The 21,741-nt window shown below is 41.5% G+C and overlaps 1 protein-coding gene across 4 annotated transcripts in view; it reads right to left on the minus strand.

Annotated features, from left to right (window-relative positions):
* Positions 1-1,356, minus strand: part of LOC100490513 (MORC family CW-type zinc finger protein 3) — a 57,479-nt gene extending 56,123 nt beyond the window's left edge. For all 4 annotated transcript variants that reach the window (XM_031896561.1, XM_031896560.1, XM_031896559.1 and 1 more), the window contains exon 1: positions 1,261-1,356. In XM_031896561.1, coding sequence (XP_031752421.1) covers positions 1,261-1,299 — 39 coding nt within the window. In that variant the 5' untranslated portion in view covers positions 1,300-1,356. The remainder of the gene's footprint in view (positions 1-1,260) is intronic.
* Between the last annotated feature and the right edge of the window lie 20,385 nt (positions 1,357-21,741).

A 21,741-nucleotide genomic window follows, 5' to 3' on the forward strand; every position in this document is an offset into this window, starting at 1 on the left:
ACAGTTCCTTACCTACAGGTCCTTACTGACAGTTCCTTACTGACAGTTCCTTACCTACAGGTCCTTACTGACAGTTCCTTACCTACAGGTCCTTACTGACAGCTGCACTTGTATCAGCACCAACATGTCCCACCCCAACTACTGACTGCAGAGCCCCCCGAAAGCATTTCTAACATGGCGTGACTTTCCCTCCTAATGTCCAATGTGTACCCCACTTCCATATGTGGGTAGCAAGTGAAGTGCCAATTAATGAGCCGGCCCCTCCTCTCCTGTCTGTCAGCACTAACAGTCACTCGCTCAAACACTGAAACGAAACTTAAGGCTGATGCCACACGAGGTGTAGGGCTGAAATTTTCGGCAAGCGGAAAAACGCTTGGCGAAAATTCAGCCCTACACCTGCTACTTGTGCCTGCACCCGAATGAATGGAATACGCTCGGGTGCAGGCACATGTAGCCGATATACGCATGAAAACGCGAGAGAATGCAAAGTCTCGTGTTTTCATGCGTATATCGGCTACATGTGCCTGCACCCGAGCGTATTCCATTCATTCGGGTGCAGGCACAAGTAGCAGGCGTAGGGCGGAATTTTCGCCAAGCGTTTTTCTGCTTGCTGAAAATTTCAGCCCTACGCCTCGTGTGGCATCAGCCTAAAGGAAAGTACTGGGGGGCAGGGAACATTCAATCCACTGACACAGGAGCACAATGTCAGTTAATTCACTGTATTAGTCCTGTATCATTTACCCCCCTAGGTGAGGCACAAGAACTCTTCAGCACCCCAAACTGTAGTACTACAACTCCCAGCATCCTTACTGACAGCTCCTTACCGACAGCTCCTTACTGACAGTTCCTTACCGACAGTTCCTTACCTACAGTTCCTTACCGACAGTTCCTTACTGACAGCTGAACTTGCAGCAGCACCAACATGTCCCACCACAACTACTGACTGCAGAGCCCCGAATGCATTTCTAACATGGCGTGACTTTCCCTCCTAATGTGCAATGATGTACCCGCTGCCATAGGCTAAACAATAACACCACTGTGTAACATGCAATGAATGAAAACTCTCCACAAACACAAATCTGGACCAAAAGATATATTTTTGAAGCTTTATATAAATCAGAGATTGTTAATATTAATGAGCTACTGATGTGATTACAACACAATAGTTTAGATTGCCAGTCTGGGCCTGCCCCCCTCAACACTTTAATTTGACGCTTCTCCTTTCCCCCATTGTAGGCTCCCATAATCCCTTCCACTCACCACACTCAGACGAATCCCATCTGTCTCCATCGCAGTCATCCTTGCTAATAATGTTCAGGTACCTAAAATTTTCACAAAAACTGAGCTAACTCAGCCCTCCCCTCCCTTCCAGGTGGAGCCACATTGCCCTTCCCTTAAGGGCAGTGTATTGCCACTATTTTCTATGCTCCCACCCATTGTTTAACTGTCTGACAGAACAATTTCCCGCCTTCCCACTTACTGGTAGTATCACATGACCCCCCCCCCCCCAGGCTGTCTGACAGAGGTAAATGTTCTTTTAGTTAATTTCCACACTGAGTATTTTTAAGATCCTAAGAGGAGCACCGGCACTTGGATTCACTAGGGGGTGCCTAATATTGTAATACCCCCATAGGATTTCGTATTAGCCCTAATAAAAATAAACAAATATAATTGAATTCAGACTTGCTGCCACCATATGATTATAAATAAACTGTAATTGAGAAACAGCTCTTTGGCCTTGATTCAGTGTGTCTTCTGTACCCATATCTAGCTAAAACACAAGTAAAAACACATAACAAGAGGTATTACAGATGTAGTCAAACATTAATTTAAACATTCATTTACTGAAGTAGAATTTCACCATGGAATAATATGAACTATGATACAGGCAATGGGATTAAAAACAAATCTCAGTTGCCATTTATTAGTGTTAAAATATTTCAATCTCTCAATATAAGGGGTCAAGTGCAGTGGGCAACGGCCATGTTTTTACTCACAATGCAGAATTTTCCCTAAATTTTCAGGAAATTCCATAATTACCCTTGGATTGCACTGTGACATGAATTGGAAGCCATTGTGCTAAACGATTTCTAAGTTCAGTTGGTGACATTTCCGGCATTCAGCATGAGTGTGACATGGGCCTGATTGTTTTGGCACTAGGGTCCCTCTGTGTCCAAAGGACAAGCTGCACTCAATTCAAAACAGGAGGCTGCGACACTGAGCACAACTATACAGAAATGCAAGTAGCATGAATGTGGTTTATACATGCAGCCTGTGTAAAAAATGTTCAGCCCTGAAACTGTGCTTATGGTTGTAAATTACACTTATTATCTTTGTGCATGCTATATGGTTGCTAGGTTGACAGTTACCCTAGCAACCAGTCAGGTTTGAGAAGCACCTTGACAAATGCATACAAGAGGATCTGATAGAGACAAATGATCATAAATACTACAAATAATAACACATCTCATTATTAGGGTTCTTACACACAGACATTTTTTTAATATAAATGCATTTTTCTCAGTTCCAGATACATCCGTTATTACACCACGGTATAGGACACAGTAAATGAGGAGACAGGGGCTGGGTTCATTCTGGCTGGGGAGTCAGTACCGCTGCTGTAATCAGTCACCACCGTCAGAGTTCTTTTAATAAATGGCCAAAAGGGGCATTTGCCCAGGGCCTACCAGGACATGGGGCCCATCAGCAGACATTTCTGATATAACTTTTGACATATCCCACAGAGTTGGCAGACCCCTCATTTTAATTAACTGAAAGAACTTGGATATTTTAATTTCATTTTTAGTAAGCAGAGACCATTTCATGTCCTTCATATCAGAAATTTGTTAGGGCAGTCAGTTCTCATGCCACATGTCAATTTTGTTCAATTTCTGGACGTTAAAATCTTCAGGTCTGGTTGTAAACTGGGGTACGCACTGTATAGGAAACCTACCAACAAAAATGCTTTATTGCATTATCAGAGTTGTCATCCATGTGCTACTAAGGAATCATTACCAAAGTCATTACAGTTCTGCAGAGTATTAAGGAATAATACTGATTATGAATTCACTGAAATGCAGATAGTTAAACATGGTCATGATTTAAAGAGAGGGGTTAACCTGACCGGGTGCTGGAAAGGGCTTTATCAACAGCACGAGCAAGGGTTAAAGGTATACTGAGATCGCCTGTAAAAAAGGCAGATATGATTTTCAGTACAGTATATCATGGTTCATCTAAGGCTATATGCAGTAGTGTCAAGAAAAATTGGAATATCATTACGGCGGATTCATATTTGGGCTCGAGAACCCCTAATCCACCGATTATAGGTTTTAAATGTGGTACCAATTGATGTGACCTGTTGGTCAAAAATGATTCTTTAAAACAGGGGTTCTCAAACTACGGCCCCCATGGGCATTTACCTAGCCCCCTGGCCCTCCTCCCTAGTTAGTACCTGTGTCTGTGTTCTGCTTTGCCCCAGCTCGTTGGTGCGTAACGCAGTGTAACCTGGTGACGCCATCGCGTTATGCGGTGTTATGCGGTTTGTCTGGATCTGGCTACTCTTTCTTAAGGGGGATGACTGCACATGCAAAATGCCTTTTTAGAGGTATAGAGATCTACATTATGGTAATTGCTCTTCTTATGACAGGTGTCACAGTGATAGATTGACCATTGCTCACCCCAGAAGCGTTGCTGCAGTAAAGTGCTGTTAAACAACTTTGCTGCTTTCATCATCCAGCTGCCTGTTTCTCCCTGCTAGTATAATGGTGATAATAATCCCCCAGTAGCTTGGTGCGGTGTTTGTCTCATGTAGCAATTGACACAGCGTTCCTTCTGTAGAGTCTGTCTGAGGGAACTATATGGTACAGTCTATCGCAGTGTTACTGCACAAGTTAGATATATATGGGTTGCCTGTACAGGGTCAGACTGGGCCGCCGGGACACCGGGAAAAATCCCGGTGGGCCCCAGCCCTAGTGGGCCCCAGTGGCCCAGTCCGACGTTTGCCGGCGCTCCCCCTACTGACTGTTCCTTCCCGACGCGTTCAATTTATACGCGCTCGGGGAGGACGTCAGGCGGGGGCCCTGCGGGGGGGTTAGGGGGGCCCCTGGGGGGGGTTAGGGGACGCGGCTGGGGCACCTGCAGGGCCCCTGGGGCGGGAGACCCGGTGGGCCCTGCACCCCCCAGTCCGACCCTGTACCTGTATCTCAGTACTGCGGCACACTTACTACTGAGATGGGAGACAGGCAAGTCTGAAACTTTGCAACTTGTTTGGGACCACAAGTCTCCCTTCCAAGTTGTCAGTATTGAGCTGGTGAGTAGAAATGGCACTGGCTGGATTTCACACTCTGGCCTTTAGCAGAGCTCTCAGCTTCTCTCCACCCCTCAGGTCCTCAGATTCACTTCCTTTTTTTTTCTTCTTTAGCAGCACTTCTTCTCCACAGCCCAGCCTTCTGGGACCTGTAGTCCCCTCATTCCTGTTACTGTAAATACTGCTGCATCCCTCAATATTAACAGTGACACTTAATCTACATAAAACAAGGAAATAAACTTATTTTCAAAGAAACCTGCCGAGCTACACAATATAAACCTCTTCCTCTGCTTGTGAAACATACTCACATGTTGATTGCATGATTTGATTTTAGGCGCATCAGCCTCAGTGCACCTGGAACTGTACAATATGTGAAATCCTTTGTGTTGGAAGCTGGGACAGGGACCTCCTTCCTCTTGTCTCTTTAATACTTGAAAGCAACTATATTTTTTATTATTGTATCAACACTTGTTTGTTCAATTCATGTGCTGTTCTATTGTACAGTCCAGCATGCACAAGCAATGCTTTATAGATAAAAAAAATACATATTGTGTAACAGGAATTTGTTTATTGTGTGTTTATATTTAAAATTTGAAAATGTTGACCAATAGCATTTGTTTGCCTTGAACACTAAACCCGCGCCTTTCTTTCATTTTAAATATAAACTGCTGTTACATTCCTCATGTACTTTACTTTCGAAGAATGTGGACAAACAGGCAGGCCCGTATTTGTGGAGAGGCCACAAAGGCCCGGGCCTAGGGCGGCAGAAGTTTAGGGACGGCATGCCGCCCCGCCGCAACAAAATTTTTAAATTTGGCTCCCATACGGAGCAGTCGGGACCTCTCCCCACTGCTCTGTATGGGAGTTTGAATGAGCGCATGCGCACTCGCGGCTGGCGCGGGGAGGGGCGACCAACAGGGGCGGCCTTGGGGCGCCCAGAAGACAAATCCAGCCCTGCAAACAGGGCTTACTTTTTCTCAAGAGGGAGCATCCCTGGTTAAGTTTCTCTTGGGCAGCTGATAATGAAATAGTGCAGAGCAGAGTGCATTACTTCCTTATGATCATCCTTCATTTCCATATGAGCACTGCTCGTTCCCTGCTCTGTCAGCCTGCACTGACGCTGCTGTCACTCCGCAATTTTATTGCCAAACAGATTAGCTGGAGCCTGTTTAGAACGGAACACTTCTCCAAGCTCAGAGTTGGATATAAAGTGCAAATTCTACGCTGAGTATGCTGAGTTCAGCTTTGCAGTCAGTTCAAAATAGATGCTGTGGTTCCAGGGTCCACAAGGACTGGGGCCCACCGGGATTTTACCCGGTATCCCGGTGGGCCAGTCCGACCCTGGACCTAAAGCTAATGTGAGACTTAGTGGATTCGCTGCTGGCATAAAAGATGAACCTCCCAATTACCTCTTGTGGTTCCCATTGTCCACACTCCCTACAGGTGGTACACCTTTTTTCATGCAACCAAAACTTGCCTCCAAGCCAGAAATTCAAAAATATGCACCAACTTTGAGGCCACTGGGAGCAACATCCAAGGGGTTGGGGAGCAACATGTTGCTCACAAACTACTGGTTGGGGATCACTGCTCTAGATGCTCAGTCTTTACACTGTGTTTCAAGGATATTTTGCTTGTTGAACGATATGATCGGGACCAGGATGTTCTCTGCATTGATTTTCTCCAAGTAGGTTTGGGATAACATGCCCACGTGCATGCCAGACTCATTTTTGGTGAACACAATGGCATCTTTCCCCAGCCGCATGGATCCTGACTTAAACCCATTTCCATAAAGGCCAATAGGAGCATGGCAAGGTTTATGGTTGTCATGCATTATAGACACTGTAGAGGATCCTTGCTTTTTAACTTGTTTATTAATGACCTGGAGGAGGGCATAGAAAGTACTGTTTCTGTAGTGTAACTTATTACACTAAATTGTGTAATAAGTTCCATGCAGGATGCTACCGCTTTGCAGAGCGGTTTGACAAAACTGGAAAACTGGGCAGCAAAATGGAAAATGAGGTTATTTGTAGATGACAAGTTGTCTAATTCCAGTCTGTGTCATTCTGTAGTTACTAAAGCAAAAAAAGTGCTGTCTTGTATAAAAAAGGGCATTGACTCAAGGGATGAGAACATAATTTTGCCCCTTTATAGGTCCCTGGTAAGGCCTCACCTTGAGTATGGGGGGCAGTTTTGGGCTCCAGTCCTTAAGAAGGATATTAATGAGCTGGAGAGAGTGCAGAGACTGCAACTAAACTGGTAAAGGGGATGGAAGGGTTAAGCTATGAGGTGAGACTGTCAGGTTTGGGGTTGTTTTCTTTGGAAAAAAGGTGCTTATGAGGGGACATGATTACTCTGTACAAGTACATTGGAGGGAATTATAGACAGGTAGGGGGTGCGTTTTTCCGCCACAGGAGGCCCCCCCTTTAGATTAGAGGATCAGAACTTTCATTTGAAGCAGTATAGGAGGAATGTGTTGTGATGGCGGATTCTGTTAATGCCTATAAGAGGGGCTTGGATGAGTTCTTGAACAAGCATAGTATCCAAGGCTACTGTGATACTAAAATCAACAGTTAGTATTGATGTTGCTACATATAGTTTATGTATGTGAGTGGATAGATAGGTCAGTGTGGGTCTGTATGTGAGTGTATAGATAGGTCAGTGTGGGTCTGTATGTGAGTGGATAGGTCAGTATGGGTCTGTATGTGAGTGGATAGATAGGTCAGTATGGGTCTGTATGTGAGTGGATAGATAGGTCAGTATGGGTCTGTATGTGAGTGGATAGATAGGTCATTATAGGTTTGTGTGTGTGCAGGGGTTCATTTAGAGGGGGTTATTTTTGATGGACTTTGGTCTTTTTTCAACCCAACTTAACTATGTAACTAAGTTACCTGCCAGGGCCCTGAACTAACCAATATCCATCGTGCATCGATATCATTCAGGACTAGTGAGCCGCCATACTCATACCGATAATTGTACAAAAGTTGGTTTATTTTGATATTATTGGTACACATATGGCCAGCTTTCACATCACCGCTGCTCCAACTTTGCCAATTTTCTCATGTGTGCTAACAGAGTAAAGTCTGCCAACTGTGGGGCATCTGGGTACACTGCTATGGAGCTATGAGAACTGTTTGCTTGTTAATGCTGCAATTCTGTATGGGGAAAAGCAGAACAGGTGCTGAATGTAACAGAAAAGAAAATGTAGCTGCCAGCAGGCGAGGGCACATAAGTTTAATCAGTTCATTATATAGAATCTGCACTTACTTCCACATAAAGAACTACACATAAATACAGACGTAATTGCATAGGCGTATTTATAATAAGGTACCCGAGGGGCAGCCCTTGGATGCCTATATATTTTTTTTTTTCATTTAAAAAATTAAAAAATGCCCCCCGGCCTCCACCGTGGCTTTCCATAGGAAATCCAGCAACAGAGCTGGGGGGTGAGGGGGTTGCAGGCTTTGCGTAAGTGACAGCACGTGAACACAACGCCGCTACGTGTGACATCACACACACAATGTAGGGGCGTGTTTAAGTCTGGTGCCTAGGGCAGCCCCTGTGTATATGGCACCCCCTCTCCTGGCCCCACAGCAGTCTGTTGTCCCTGTCTGGGCTATTCTGCATAAAGCATATGCAGAAGAGTGGCTATCCCTATCCTAATTAAAACCAACTCCTGGGAGATCTGATTCAAAGTATTTGCTAGCCAAAATAATAATGATAAAAACCTACCTGAGCATCCTATGCAGCTTCTCCTGAGCCATGCCCTTTCCATTATCTGTAAATGTCAGGCATATATTGTTTTTGATGATTATTTTGTCAATCCATATTTGCTTGGCATTAACATCAGGATCATAGGCATTATCTGAAAAACAAAATTAGGTAGGGAAAAAGAAATGTTAATATTCAGATAAAAGCACATGACACACTGTAACATAATCACAATATCATAATGAGCCATTATACAGTATTGTTAAACATATACAAATATTTTCTACACTCCAAAAAACTTTCATTCTTAAAAAGTTACACATTTATTTATTATTTATTGAAGCAAAATGTAAAATATACAAACCCCGCAGTTTATGGGGGCACTTAGTCATAGGTAGGAAGGATCTTCAGATACACACAAAGCTTTTAAAAGCACAAAACCCCACCCAACATTGAGAAACAACCAATCAAAGCTTGATATATTGATAACGATTTATCTATTCTTAATGATAAAAACATCAAAAGGGACTAATTCAGGTATCCTTATACATATTGCAGGTTATCTTACTCAACTCCTTCTTACAAGCATTGGATCTGTTATTCAAAATGCTTGATACCTGGGTTTTTTTTAGATAAGAGGGCTCTCTGTTATTTAGATCACTATACCTTAAAGGGATTCTATCATTTTTATGGTATAGTTGTATTCTTTTTGTTCTTTGTTCTATTGATGGGATAGTCTCTCCAATAATCTCACCCGCTGTACAAGCTACTGGTTTATTACAGAGAAACATTAAATCACTTTTTAAATAAAATTATTTGCTTAAAAATGGACTTTCCATAATTTGGAGCTCTCTGGGTAATGGGTTTTATGGATAACAGATCCCTTACCTGTACCAAATATCACTTTAAGGGGGACCTGTCGCCATAAGAAATTATTTCAGTTTTGTTTATATTGTGTTTGTAAAGCAAAATAAACTTTACTAATGCTAAATAAATTATTTAAATCTTGTTTCCTTCAGTCTAGCAGGCAGGCGCCATATTGTGGACACTGTTATTAAAGCAAACTTTACACCATCATCCCCAAATCTTATGTATGAGCCAGAATAGGGAATCTGATGCCCATGCACAGGGTGCACCATTATAGACCATAAAGAGGGAGGGGGAATGAGAGGACTGCAGAGACATCTAGAATAGAAAGTGCTGAATAGAAAGTGAAAGCAATTGTCTGCCCCACCTCTATGCCTCAGCCACAGAGGCGGGGCAGGCAATAAATGATTGACAGTTGAGATATTTATATATCTTTATAACACCTATGGATGATTATTATAAAACTTTTTATGTCTTAGCGTTTAACTCTTTTTTTCTTAACCAATATATAGTTTGGTGTAAAGAATCATCTAGTTATATCCATTGTTATATACAGTATATCCCAAAAAAAACGAAGTATAATAAAGCCTCTGTATCACCAGTTTAAATGACTTAAATTTTCACTGACTTATTTAGTTTAAATTACTTACTTTAGAACATTTATTCTCCTGAACAGTAAACTGGACAAATCTCCCCCTCTCATACCTAGTCTAACTTTCTCTATACCTCATACTGAAAATTGTCTTATATCATTATTTGTACATTCAGCAAAATGCCTTGTTATATTTGTTATATCAGTGATGCTGGACAGAAATGCAGGCAGGTTGTTAACAGTTCACCATCTTTATTTCTTACACACAGAGAGAAGCTTCCCAGTCTCCTCCCACTATTTCCCAAGGCTGCAACATTCAACAGCATATAACTTTATAAAACCTAACACAGTTTATGCACATACATAACAATATTGCTTTTACCCTTGTATTTTGGATTACTAATCTGACCAAGATTTTCCCTCACTCTCTTTTTCAGTGATCTCATCATGCCGCCAACATATTCATTGCCACATTGTAAACAAGTTATCAAATATATCTCTGTCACACTATTACAGGTACTATTTGTTTTTATTTAATAACATTTGCCTGAGACTGCAGAGCTATAGCTCCTAGAGACTCTAATATATCTACAAGTAATGCCACATTTAAAACATAGTGATTGATTGAATAATTGATTCCTCTCTAGGTTTACCCCAGCCTCCCCTAAGGTGTATCCCAAGTTGTATGCCTTTCTCATAATAGCGCTATCTATCTTAATGGTCTTATAGAAATCATCATCATGTATAGGATCCATTATCTGGAAATCCGATATCCAGAAAGCTCCAGATTAAGGAAAGGCCATATCCCATTGACTCAATTTTAATCTAACAATTCAAATTTTTAAAAATGTTTTTTTTATTTCTGTAATAATAAAGCAGTACCTGTACTTGATCCCAACTAAGATATAATTACCCCTTATTGGGGGCAGAACAGCCCTATTGGGTTTATTTAAAGGTTAAATGATTCCCTTTTCTCTGTAATAATAAAACAGTACCTGTACTTGATCCCAACTAAGATATAATTACCCCTTATTGGGGCAGAACAGCACTATTGGGTTTATTTAATGGTTAAATGATTCCCTTTTCTCTGTAATAATAAAACAGTACCTGTACTTGATCCCAACTAAGATATAATTACCCCTTATTGGGGGCAGAACAGCCCTATTGGGTTTATTTAATGGTTAAATGATTCCCTTTTCTCTGTAATAATAAAACAGTACCTGTACTTGATCCCAACTAAGATATAAATAATCCTTATTGGATGCAAAACAATCCTGTTGGGTTTAATGTTTTATTGATTTTTTAGTAGACTTAAGGTATGAAGATCCAAATTACAGAAAGACCCCTTATCCGGAATACCCTTGGTCCCAAGCATTCTGGATAAGGGGTCCTATACCTGTACTGACACTAAAAACCTGCTTTTTAAAATATTAATGTACATTAAAATGTACCTATAGGCCTGTTCGGGTCTCAACTGTCAACTGATAAGATACTCACCTCAACGTGGCTTAGTTATAATCAAGGACAATAATTTTCTTATCATTACAAAAACAAAGATAACAAGCAAATCAATCAATTAGCAACTTAGCATTGCTGCATGTCAAAGCTTTCTTGATAACTGATTTCTGTGTAATAGATCCCATACCTATAATTAAAGGATTGAATTTACTCATCAGGCAGAATATAGACAGAGATAGGGTTGCCACCCCTTTGGTTTGAAACCGGACATCACAATTTTTTAAAGGGCCGTACAGTTCAAAACTTGCACAGAAATCAAGCCAATTGCATCTAATGATGCAATAATCCCACTTCAGCATCATAATCTCGCTGACATCATTGGGACTGCCTCTGATGTCATCATGCCTACATCTAACCTCACTGCCCCACCACTAATGTCATCTGCCCTGTCCCCCTTTGTTCAGGTTTAGCCTCCGGCAAATGTGGCAACGCTAGCGGTGGAGCCAGTACCAGTTCTGTAATTAAGTAATTAAATAAAGTGACCACTTTGGAAAAAACGTTAGTGTCTGCGTGTAAGCTCTCTTCCCAGGAAGTAGGAAGCAGGAAGTGGGTTGTTGCTTGTGCAGTGGGTTCTTCAGAGAGAAGAGGATTGTGTGACTTCTATATTTATATTAAATAAACCTAATAGTAGTTAAAGCCCTATCAAAAGCGAGTCCAATATACGCTGGTGAACCAGTTTGTTCTGGTTAAAGAAGAATGGACTGTAAGTTGATGCATATGTTATGTGCTGTGGAAACTTTTTCAAGTTTATTTTCAAAATGCAAAAATGTTGACCAGTAGCATTTATTTGCCTATAGCTCTCATCCCGCGCCTTTTTGTCATTTCAAACATAAACTAACATACTTACAAAATGCAAAAATGTTGACCAGTAGCCTAGAGCCTAGAGCTCCCATCCCGCGCCTTTTTCTAATTTCAAACATAAACTCACGTACTTGCAAAATGTAAAAATGTTGACCAGTAGCATTTACTTGCCTATAGCACTCATCCCGCGCCTTTTTGTCATTTCAAACATAAACTCACGTACTTGCAAAATGCAAAAATGTTGTCCAGTAGCATTTATTTGGCTATAGCACTCATCCCGCGCCTTTTTGTCATTTCAAACATAAACTCACATACTTGCAAAATGCAAAAATGTTGACCAGTAGCCTAGAGCCTAGAGCTCCCATCTCGCGCCTTTTTGTCATTTCAAACATAAACTCACGTACTTGCAAAATGCAAAAATGTTGACCAGTAGCATTTGCCTAGAGCACTCATCCCGCGCCTTTTTGTAATTTCAAACATAAACTCACGTGCTCTACTTACAAAGAATGAGGAAAGTTCAGCATTGCACAGTGACTGGGAAACCCCTAGTTGGAAATAAGACAGCAGTCATGGGGCAATGAATAATGCAGCCGGCCCAAGCTGACAAATCAATGCACAGACAGAAGCCAGTAACGTTACATTAGAACAACATCATGTTGAGAGAAAGTTACCAATAGATTCATTGTCAGAAGTAGTTGCACCTCATTTAATTATATAGTAACATAGTTAGTTAGTTTTAAAAAAGACACACATCCATCAAGTCCAACCTTAAACGAAAGTCCAACAAAGAGTTAATCTCCTTTCAAAGGCATACCTCTAGTGGTGTCATCTGTGCTCTTAAGTCCCCTCTATTTCAAGTCCTATTTCTGATCAATCAGCTCATTGTAGAAAAAAACGCAGACTACACTAATAAAAATACCCAGCATCCACCTCTCCTTTACTAAGACCAAGACTGGATCATGCGCATATGATAGAATCAGTAGGCAGCGCAAGTAGGCAAGCTTTCTAAGCCGTGACAGGGAGCGGGCACCAACACTTATCCTGTAGAACCCTCCCCCCCCAGCAAGCGCTCACCAATAGCAACCATCTTTACACAGTCGCTAGCGCTTATTAGTTAGTTCTCCTCTGAGTCAATCAGTGTGTTTTGCTCAGCCTCCTCCAACCTGCCTGCTGCCATCTAATAGCGCTGTGTATCCCCAGCTCCTGTACACTGCCATTGTGCATCCTTAGCTGCTCTGCTACACTTTAATTTTGGCTCATGCGCAGATAGTTCAGCGCGACTATGTAGATGATGTCACTCAAAGTAAAATGGCGGCCACGACGGAGCTTGAATTGGCAATATTATCAGGGGGCACAGCAGGATTAATATGTACTTTTTGGAAAAAATAATTGAGCGGTCAGGTACAGCAAAGGGCTTGCTATAACATATTGCAGACTTGGGGTACAGGCTTTCCTTGTTCTTTAATCCCTATATATAACCTGCCTAACAGCTAAAAAAAACCTTCCTCATGGCAATGGGACCTGTCTCTGGATCAACTTGTACTGAGAGCTATCTCGCCTACCCCTGTATTCCCTCACTTGTACTGAGAGCTATCCCCCCTACCCCTGTATTCCCTCACTTGTACTGAGAGCTATCTCCCCTACCCCTGTATTCCCTCACTTGTACTGAGAGCTATCTCCCCTACCCCTGTATTCCCTCACTTGTACTGAGAGCTATCTCCCATACCCCTGTATTCCCTCACTTGTACTGAGAGCTATCTCCCCTACCCCTGTATTCCCTCACTTGTACTGAGAGCTATCTCCCCTACCCCTGTATTCCCTCACTTGTACTGAGAGCTATCCCCCTACCCCTGTATTCCCTCACTTGTACTGAGAGCTATCCCCCCTACCCCTGTATTCCCTCACTTGTACTGAGAGCTATCCCCCCTACCCCTGTATTCCCTCACTTGTACTGAGAGCTATCTCCCCTACCCCTGTATTCCCTCACTTGTACTGAGAGCTATCTCCCCTACCCCTGTATTCCCTCACTTGTACTGAGAGCTATCTCCCCTACCCCTGTATTCCCTCACTTGTACTGAGAGCTATCTCCCCTACCCTGTATTCCCTCACTTGTACTGAGAGCTATCTCCCCTACCCCTGTATTCCCTCACTTGTACTGAGAGCTATCTCCCCTACCCCTGTATTCCCTCACTTGTACTGAGAGCTATCTCCCCTACCCCTGTATTCCCTCACTTGTACTGAGAGCTATCCCCCCTACCCCTGTATTCCCTCACTTGTACTGAGAGCTATCCCCCCTACCCCTGTATTCCCTCACTTGTACTGAGAGCTATCCCCCCTACCCCTGTATTCCCTCACTTGTACTGAGAGCTATCTCCCCTACCCCTGTATTCCCTCACTTGTACTGAGAGCTATCTCCCCTACCCCTGTATTCCCTCACTTGTACTGAGAGCTATCTCCCCTACCCCTGTATTCCCTCACTTGTACTGAGAGCTATCTCCCCTACCCCTGTATTCCCTCACTTGTACTGAGAGCTATCTCCCCTACCCCTGTATTCCCTCACTTGTACTGAGAGCTATCCCCCCTACCCCTGTATTCCCTCACTTGTACTGAGAGCTATCTCCCCTACCCCTGTATTCCCTCACTTGTACTGAGAGTTATCTCCCATACCCCTGTATTCCCTCACTTGTACTGAGAGCTATCTGAGGGAATACAGGGGTATGGGGGATAGCTCTCAGTACAAGTGAGGGAATACAGGGGTAGGGGAGATAGCTCTCAGTACAAGTGAGGGAATACAGGGGTAGGGGAGATAGCTCTCAGTACAAGTGAGGGAATACAGGGGTAGGGGAGATAGCTCTCAGTACAAGTGAGGGAATACAGGGGTAGGGGAGATAGCTCTCAGTACAAGTGAGGGAATACAGGGGTAGGGGAGACTGATTCGGGGAGGGAATTCCACAACTTCACAGCTCTCACTGTAACAAATCCTTTCCGAATATTTAAATGGAACCTCCCTTCTTCTAAACGGAGTGGGTGCCCTTGTGTCCGTTGGAAGGACCTACTGGTAAATAAAACATTAGAAAGGTTATTATATGATCCCTTTATATATTTATACATAGTTATCATGTCACCTCTTAAGCGCCTCTTCCCCAGTGTAAACAGACCCAACTTGGCCAGTCTTTCCCCATAACTGAGACTTTCCATACCCTTTACCAGCTTAGTTGCCCTTCTTTGGACCCTCTCTAACTCAATAATATCCCATGACATGGGGAGGTTGCAATAATGGTCCCCCTTTTCCACAACCCACACCCCAGTCTAACCCCCCCACAACACCAAACACAGGCCTACATTTTCTGGGTGGAAAGGTCGCAGCTTATTTTATTAATAACATAACAAATTGTAATCAATGTTTCTTTCCAATACACATTACACCAATTACATAAACATAGGTTACATAAGATTTAGCCGCTGAAGGCTGCATTACAGTTCTTACCATTATAATTAAATTAAATTAACGTTAGACATTTGAAGAACCCTTTGAAGCCTGTGACTAAGCCTCCACAACCAAACTCTCCCACCTTTATTTAGCTATTTAGCCCCTTTTCAGCTCCGGGCAGCCCCACCATGCCTTAAGCTGCGACTGACAAACCAATACCCACTATGCCTACCCCTCAAATCCCTTACTTCAGGGCAGGCAGGAACGATGTCCTCTCCCTTCAGCTGTTATGAGGTAGTAGAGGTAGAAGACATTTTTCATCTTCCTGTTTCTTTTATTTATACTGCCTTATTCTCCTCCCACTTATTCCCTTAGCACTAAAACTCCCATCATCCTACACTGTAACTTCCTTGGGTCCCTATTCACCCCCTTGTCATGGCCTTGCGCCACTCAACCTGTTCCAGGCTCGCTCTTCCAGGCTACTTTTGAGCACTGGAGACCAAAACTGATGGGGCCTTACCAGCGCTCTGTAAAGGGGCAGAATAACCCCCTCCTCCCGTGAATCTATACCCCTTTTAATACAGCTCAAAACCTTGTTTGCCCTTGCAGCTGCTGCCTGGCATTGCTTGCTACAGCCAAGTTTATTATCTACAGGGACTCCAAGCTCCTTCTCCATTATGGATTTGCCTAGTGCAGTCCCATTAAGGGTATACGGGGCTTGCATATTGTTACATCCCAGGTGCATGACCTTACATTTATCCACATTAAATCTCATCTGCCACTTAGCTGCCCAGATTGCCAGTTGGTCAAGATCCTGCTGCAGGGATGTCACATCCTGGATAGAATTGACTGGTCTGCAGAGTTTTGTGTCATCTGCAAACACTGATACATTACTTATTATACCCTCCCCTAAGTCATTAAAGGTATTCTGACTGCAATTGCTGTGTTCCCCTGAGACCCCTCTCCCTGGGCCTGTATGGAGCTGGGCACAACCACTGTGTGTAATCTGTGCCAGGTAGCAGAACTCAGGCACTTGGAATCCACAAAGGTGTCTGCCTAGAACAGCAGTTCCCAAACTATGTATCTGGCCTCTGTTAACCTGAAAATGGGTATGTTTTTGTAAAACAGATGTGTTATATGGTGGTGTGTCATATGTAGGGATCCCAAAGATTAGTCTGGGTTCCCCATTAGACAGGCACCAGAGGGTGGCCTTGTTGGATATGGACACCTAAGGGTGGTCCTAGCTGTTTGTGTTTAGAAAGGGAGTTTCCCTGTAGTTTCAGCAGTAACCAATAGATGGGGGTGTGCTGTTATATAAAAAGGGATGACACACACCATGTGTAAGGTCTTTGGTCCTGGGACCCACAGGTTTGTTATAGTCACTCTGGGACCCCCCCCCAGATTTGTTATAGTCACTCTAGGAGTGAGAGGATAGTTAGAGTATCTAGTAAGGGCAGTCTGAAGTGAGGTTATGACCTCCTGGCATCACTGGCCATAGTTCAGGTACATTAAGTGGCCAGCTCAGATGGTAGCTAGGGACCACAAAAAGGAGCATGCCTAAGCGAGAGGGTCTTCTGGCGTGAGTACCAGGTAGAGCCCTAAGAGAGTGTCTCTTGGCGTGAGTAACGGTGAGAGCCCTAAGAGAGTGTCTCTTGGCGTGAGTACCGGTGAGAGCCCTTGCAGAATATCTCTCTGCCGCACGCAAAACAATACTACACCTTTGGTTGACTCCAGAACAACCAACAATAGAACTAACCAAACAAAAATTACACCATATTTTTTATATGGACTGGCTGGAAACAATGACACATAGAGAACAAAACACTACTAAATTCTTTACACATTGGGAAAATTATATTGTAGCTCTCCCAGAACATACAAAATACCTAACAATATACTCCCTACAGAACACAACATGGTATGAAACAGAACCCATAAGAAATAACCATTTATTATTAGAAACTCAGAATTATATACAAACATCATTAAATGACAAGAGATCACAATGAACGGAGCCTCCCAGGAGCCACAGAACTGCCAGGATACTGTCAACGAGAGTGAATACCTCCTAGGTAACAAATAAACAGACTGAGCTCTAAGGTTGGTCATCAAGTTTAGGTTTTATTGGTTTATAAAACACCATCTTGCTTATTGAAACATATATAGAAGGCAAAGAAAACAAGAGTGATATTAAAATGCGGATTACAATGAACAAAAATGTTGATAATTATATATATATTCTGTTAATAATACAGTAAACAAGGAAAACATGAGATGTACAAAACCTCTATATGTAAAAAAAAAAACAATGAATTAACTAATGAGCCCAATAAAATAATTGATATATTCAAAAATTACTATGAAAAGCTATACTCACATAACACTCATAACAACTCTGAGACAAAGACATTGTTTCTTACTAACTGCAAGATCCCCCAAATTTCTTTGGAACAATTAAAAGATCTTAATGGACCAATTTAAATTGAAGAAGTTACTTATGCCATTGATAATTTAAAATCTAGAAAAGTGGGTGGTCCTGATGGCCTCCCCCCAACTTTTTATAAACTACTGAAGGACAAAATGTCTCCTTTCCTAACTAATCTTTTTAATGATATTCTACTATCCGGTAAAAAACTTCCCTCTAGTGAACTTTCTAGCCTTAAAGTTATACCGAAAAAAGATAAAGGTCTTTCTCTCCCCTCATCTTATAGGCCAGGGGTCGGGAACCTTTTTGGCTGAGAGAGCCATAAACACCACATATTTTAAAATGTAATTCCGTGAGAGCCATACAATATGTTTGGCAGCGCATGCTGTGGGGCAAGGTAGATTGGGTCCCAAGGATGCCGGATGCGATGCAGAGGAGGGCGTGGCCTGTGCTTGGTGGATAGAAGACGTGTTCTAAGGCTTAGAACACGTCTTCTATCTGCCGAGTGCAGGGGCAAGGTAGGGTGGGTGCCAAGGATGCCGGATGCGATGTGGAGGAGGGCGTGGCTTGCGCTCGGCAGATAGAACATGTCTTCTATCTGCCGAGCGCAGGCCACGCCCCCATTATTTGTTTTATTAAAGGAGACATATTGGATAAAAGGGAAAACCCTTATTTTGTAGGCAATTGTGAATAATATACAGTGCTGGTTTCCCTTTGGGCTAAACATTAATCCTATCTGTAACAATGGCCCCTTTATTGGAGCTCCCTATAGATCCTCTCACTTCTCTGAAACACAACTTTTTAAGCACAATCCTTCTATAGGAGTATAATTCCCTGGTACATTCATAATTTTTATAGGATATGTCTCCTTTAAAGATTTGGCAGCAAGCCAGATGCAGCCATTAAAAGAGCCACATCTGGCTCCCGAGCCATAGGTTCCCTACCCCTGTTATAGGCCAATATCTCTATTACATCAAGATATTAAGTTATTATCAAAAATTTTGGCTGATAGATTGTCCCTGATCCTTCCTTCTGTTATCTCCGAAGCTCAAAACAGTTTTATTAAAAATAGATCAGGGGTTAAGAACATAAGAGCTTTACTCAATATAATATTTTTTACCAAGAAACATAAGATTCCTTGCTCCATAATTAATATTGATGCTGAGAAAGCTTTCGATAATTTGATTTGGGACCATCTTTTCAGTTGTTTGGATTTATTCTGTATTAATGGCCTATTTTATCATTACATTCAATATCTTTACTCTAATCCCAAAACTCAAGTCATTTTAGGAGGTGCCCAATCCAAACCGTTAAAATTTTTTAAGGGGACTAGACAAGGCTGCCCCTTATCTCCCTTGTTATTTAATATAGCTTTAGAACCATTGATTAGAGCTTTCAATTCTTCTAAGGCTTGTGAATTTTCAGTCCATTTCAGGATATAAAGTAAATGTTGATACTGAATCCATTTGGCTCTTTATCTAACTCTCTTTTAAAAAAGCTGCAATTAAGAGACCCAAAAACACAACTCAAATATTTGGGCTTAACTATTCCCATAGATTTAAATAATTTGTATTCCTTGAACATCACTCCTGCCATTAATAACATCATCTCAATGTGTAAAAAATGGATGCATTCCCCATTAAATTTAAAAGGCAGGGGGATCTTTTTCAAAACTTTAATCTTTCCTAAACTGATTTATTCTTTAATCAACTTACCTTTGCTTATTAGACACTCAGATATTAGAAAGCTAGATTCTGCCCTTGTGAAATTTATTTGGAATGAAAAAAAATTAAAAATAGCTTTGTCCAACTTAAGGAAACCTGCTAAACTTGGTGGACTAAAAATACAGAATTTTAGAACATTTAACCTGTCTGCTCTAACAAGATTCCTTATTGAATGGATCTTTCAAAGTAACAAATACACCAACACAGAAATGGAATTACTCCATGAACCTTATTCTGATATATTTTCTGCATTACATAGTAAATGGACTAATTTACCAAGAGATATTAAAAGGAATCCTCTATATCGGGACACTATTTGTGTATGGAAATATCTATTGTCCAGCACTTAGTCATAGGCTATGACTAAGTGCCCCATACGCACGAAACGCGTCAGGCATTTGTTTTTAAACATGTTGGAATAAAGTTCGAGTTTTAACAGATCCCTTTGAGTCCGGATTGCTTGTCGTCCTTTTTCAACATTTAGAGATAACTCCCTCCAGCTGCGGGTTCGGGGCTGCAAGCACCCGGACCATTACGGAACTTTGGTGAGCATTCGTTGATTTCTCTGCCTTTGAACCATCTGCTTATTATATACAGACCTTAAGAGACTGACTCGGGGTTTTTACACCCGAGTCAGACCAACCATTTGGTATTTATTTTTCTTTTCCCTTTTAATTTGTATCTATTTAATTGGTTGTTAGGCTTTATTCGTTGGCCAGGCTGTGCTTATTATAGCCAATTTGGCCAGTTATATACACTAATGTTAGCGTAATCTATTAGTTATAATTATTTATTTTGGAGACACTCAACATAAATTTACGCTCTTAGAGCGTTTTAACTTTATTCAGTTACTCTCAAACTCCCTTCATCCCAGTTAAACTTCTATTGAAAACCTCTGACCCATTAAGTTCTTCTTCCTTTTTACTAACATCTGAGAAAAAAAACATCATATTGATGAAAGACCTACTAGATCCAAACAATTATTCTTTAATCCCTGGCCATTGTTTAGAGAAAAATTCAAGTTACTTGAAATTGATAAATACTTTTACTTAGCTGCCAATGTGGTTTATCAGTGACTCACAATAAAGACAATTTAGTTGTCGCTAAACACAGACTGGCTGAGGCAATATTAGAATTTAAAGACAAACCACATAATATAAATATCAACATACTTTCTGGTACATTCTGGGATGTTTTTACCCAAGATAATCCTCCCTTAGAGAATGTGTCTGCTAAGTACTCTGTTTATCTACAACACTTTATATCCCCTTCGCAATTGGTTAAGTCTATGCATGAATTCAACCATCTGATTTTTGCTGAAAGCTGGAGGATTCAGCAATTCAAACTTGTCCATTTAGGATATGGAAAACTTTTTGTTTGTAATAAGTGCTTTAAAACAAACTCTTTTTGCCCCAAATGTAACAAAACTGGTGTTTATTCCACTACCTTTGGTCTTGTCCGAAGATTGGGAACTTCTTCATGGTGGAAAGATTCTTGAACCACAGGTTGAATATAAATATAAAGTGATCTCCTAGTTTCGCTCTATTACACATTAAAAAAGAGGAGGTGTTACTAAGCATTTTACCAGTCTCCTTAGCATAAAAAATTGATAAATTATTATTTTTGTTAATGGCTGCCTCTAAAAAAGCATTATTTTATTATTGGTTAAAAGAGGAAACCCCTCCTATAACTGAAATTATTTCTTATCTTAATCAGCTGAGCCGGCGCGGGGCCATCAAAGCAAAAACAAGTGACCTAAATCCAGGATTCCTTTTAAAAATACATGGTCATTTTTCTTTAATGCTATAGATATAAGTAATAAGGATCAGATTTATAAAATGCTGCATGTATAGATTTATCTCAATAATTCACGAACATATAAGCACAATTATCCTTGATTTTGCTCTCTAGGAAACTTTTCTTTCCTTTTCTTTTTATAGTTTATCCACTGGGCAAAGTTAGAAAAGAAAGAAAAATTTGTGAAAATTTTGCTTGTCCAAAAAATTTGTCTCATGTAATTTTTTTGAGCAGGATGGGAAAGTAAGTTACAAGATTGCACAGCCAGAATCCTAATCTCTTAATGTTAATCTCTTAAAGCCATGGAAAACCAAGGGCACCATGTTTAAACATCCTGGCCCCTATAACATGGATTTGGGGCTATATCTTCCCACCGGTAAAAGTGTGAAAAGTCCCCAAGTCCCCATGGGTCAACAGCTGATGGTCACACAGGAAAATGATCTGCTGACTTACAGATCACAGTTTTCAGAACTCCTTGTAAAGACCCATGTCCCTTTCTTTACAGTAGAAAAGGTCTTGTGATTAAGGAGCCAGAAGAACTGAGGCAAAGTCCAAACCCCAAACTGCCTTTGC

The sequence above is a fragment of the Xenopus tropicalis genome, chromosome 2 (assembly GCF_000004195.4).
Source record: "Xenopus tropicalis strain Nigerian chromosome 2, UCB_Xtro_10.0, whole genome shotgun sequence".
Lineage (NCBI taxonomy): Eukaryota > Metazoa > Chordata > Amphibia > Anura > Pipidae > Xenopus > Xenopus tropicalis.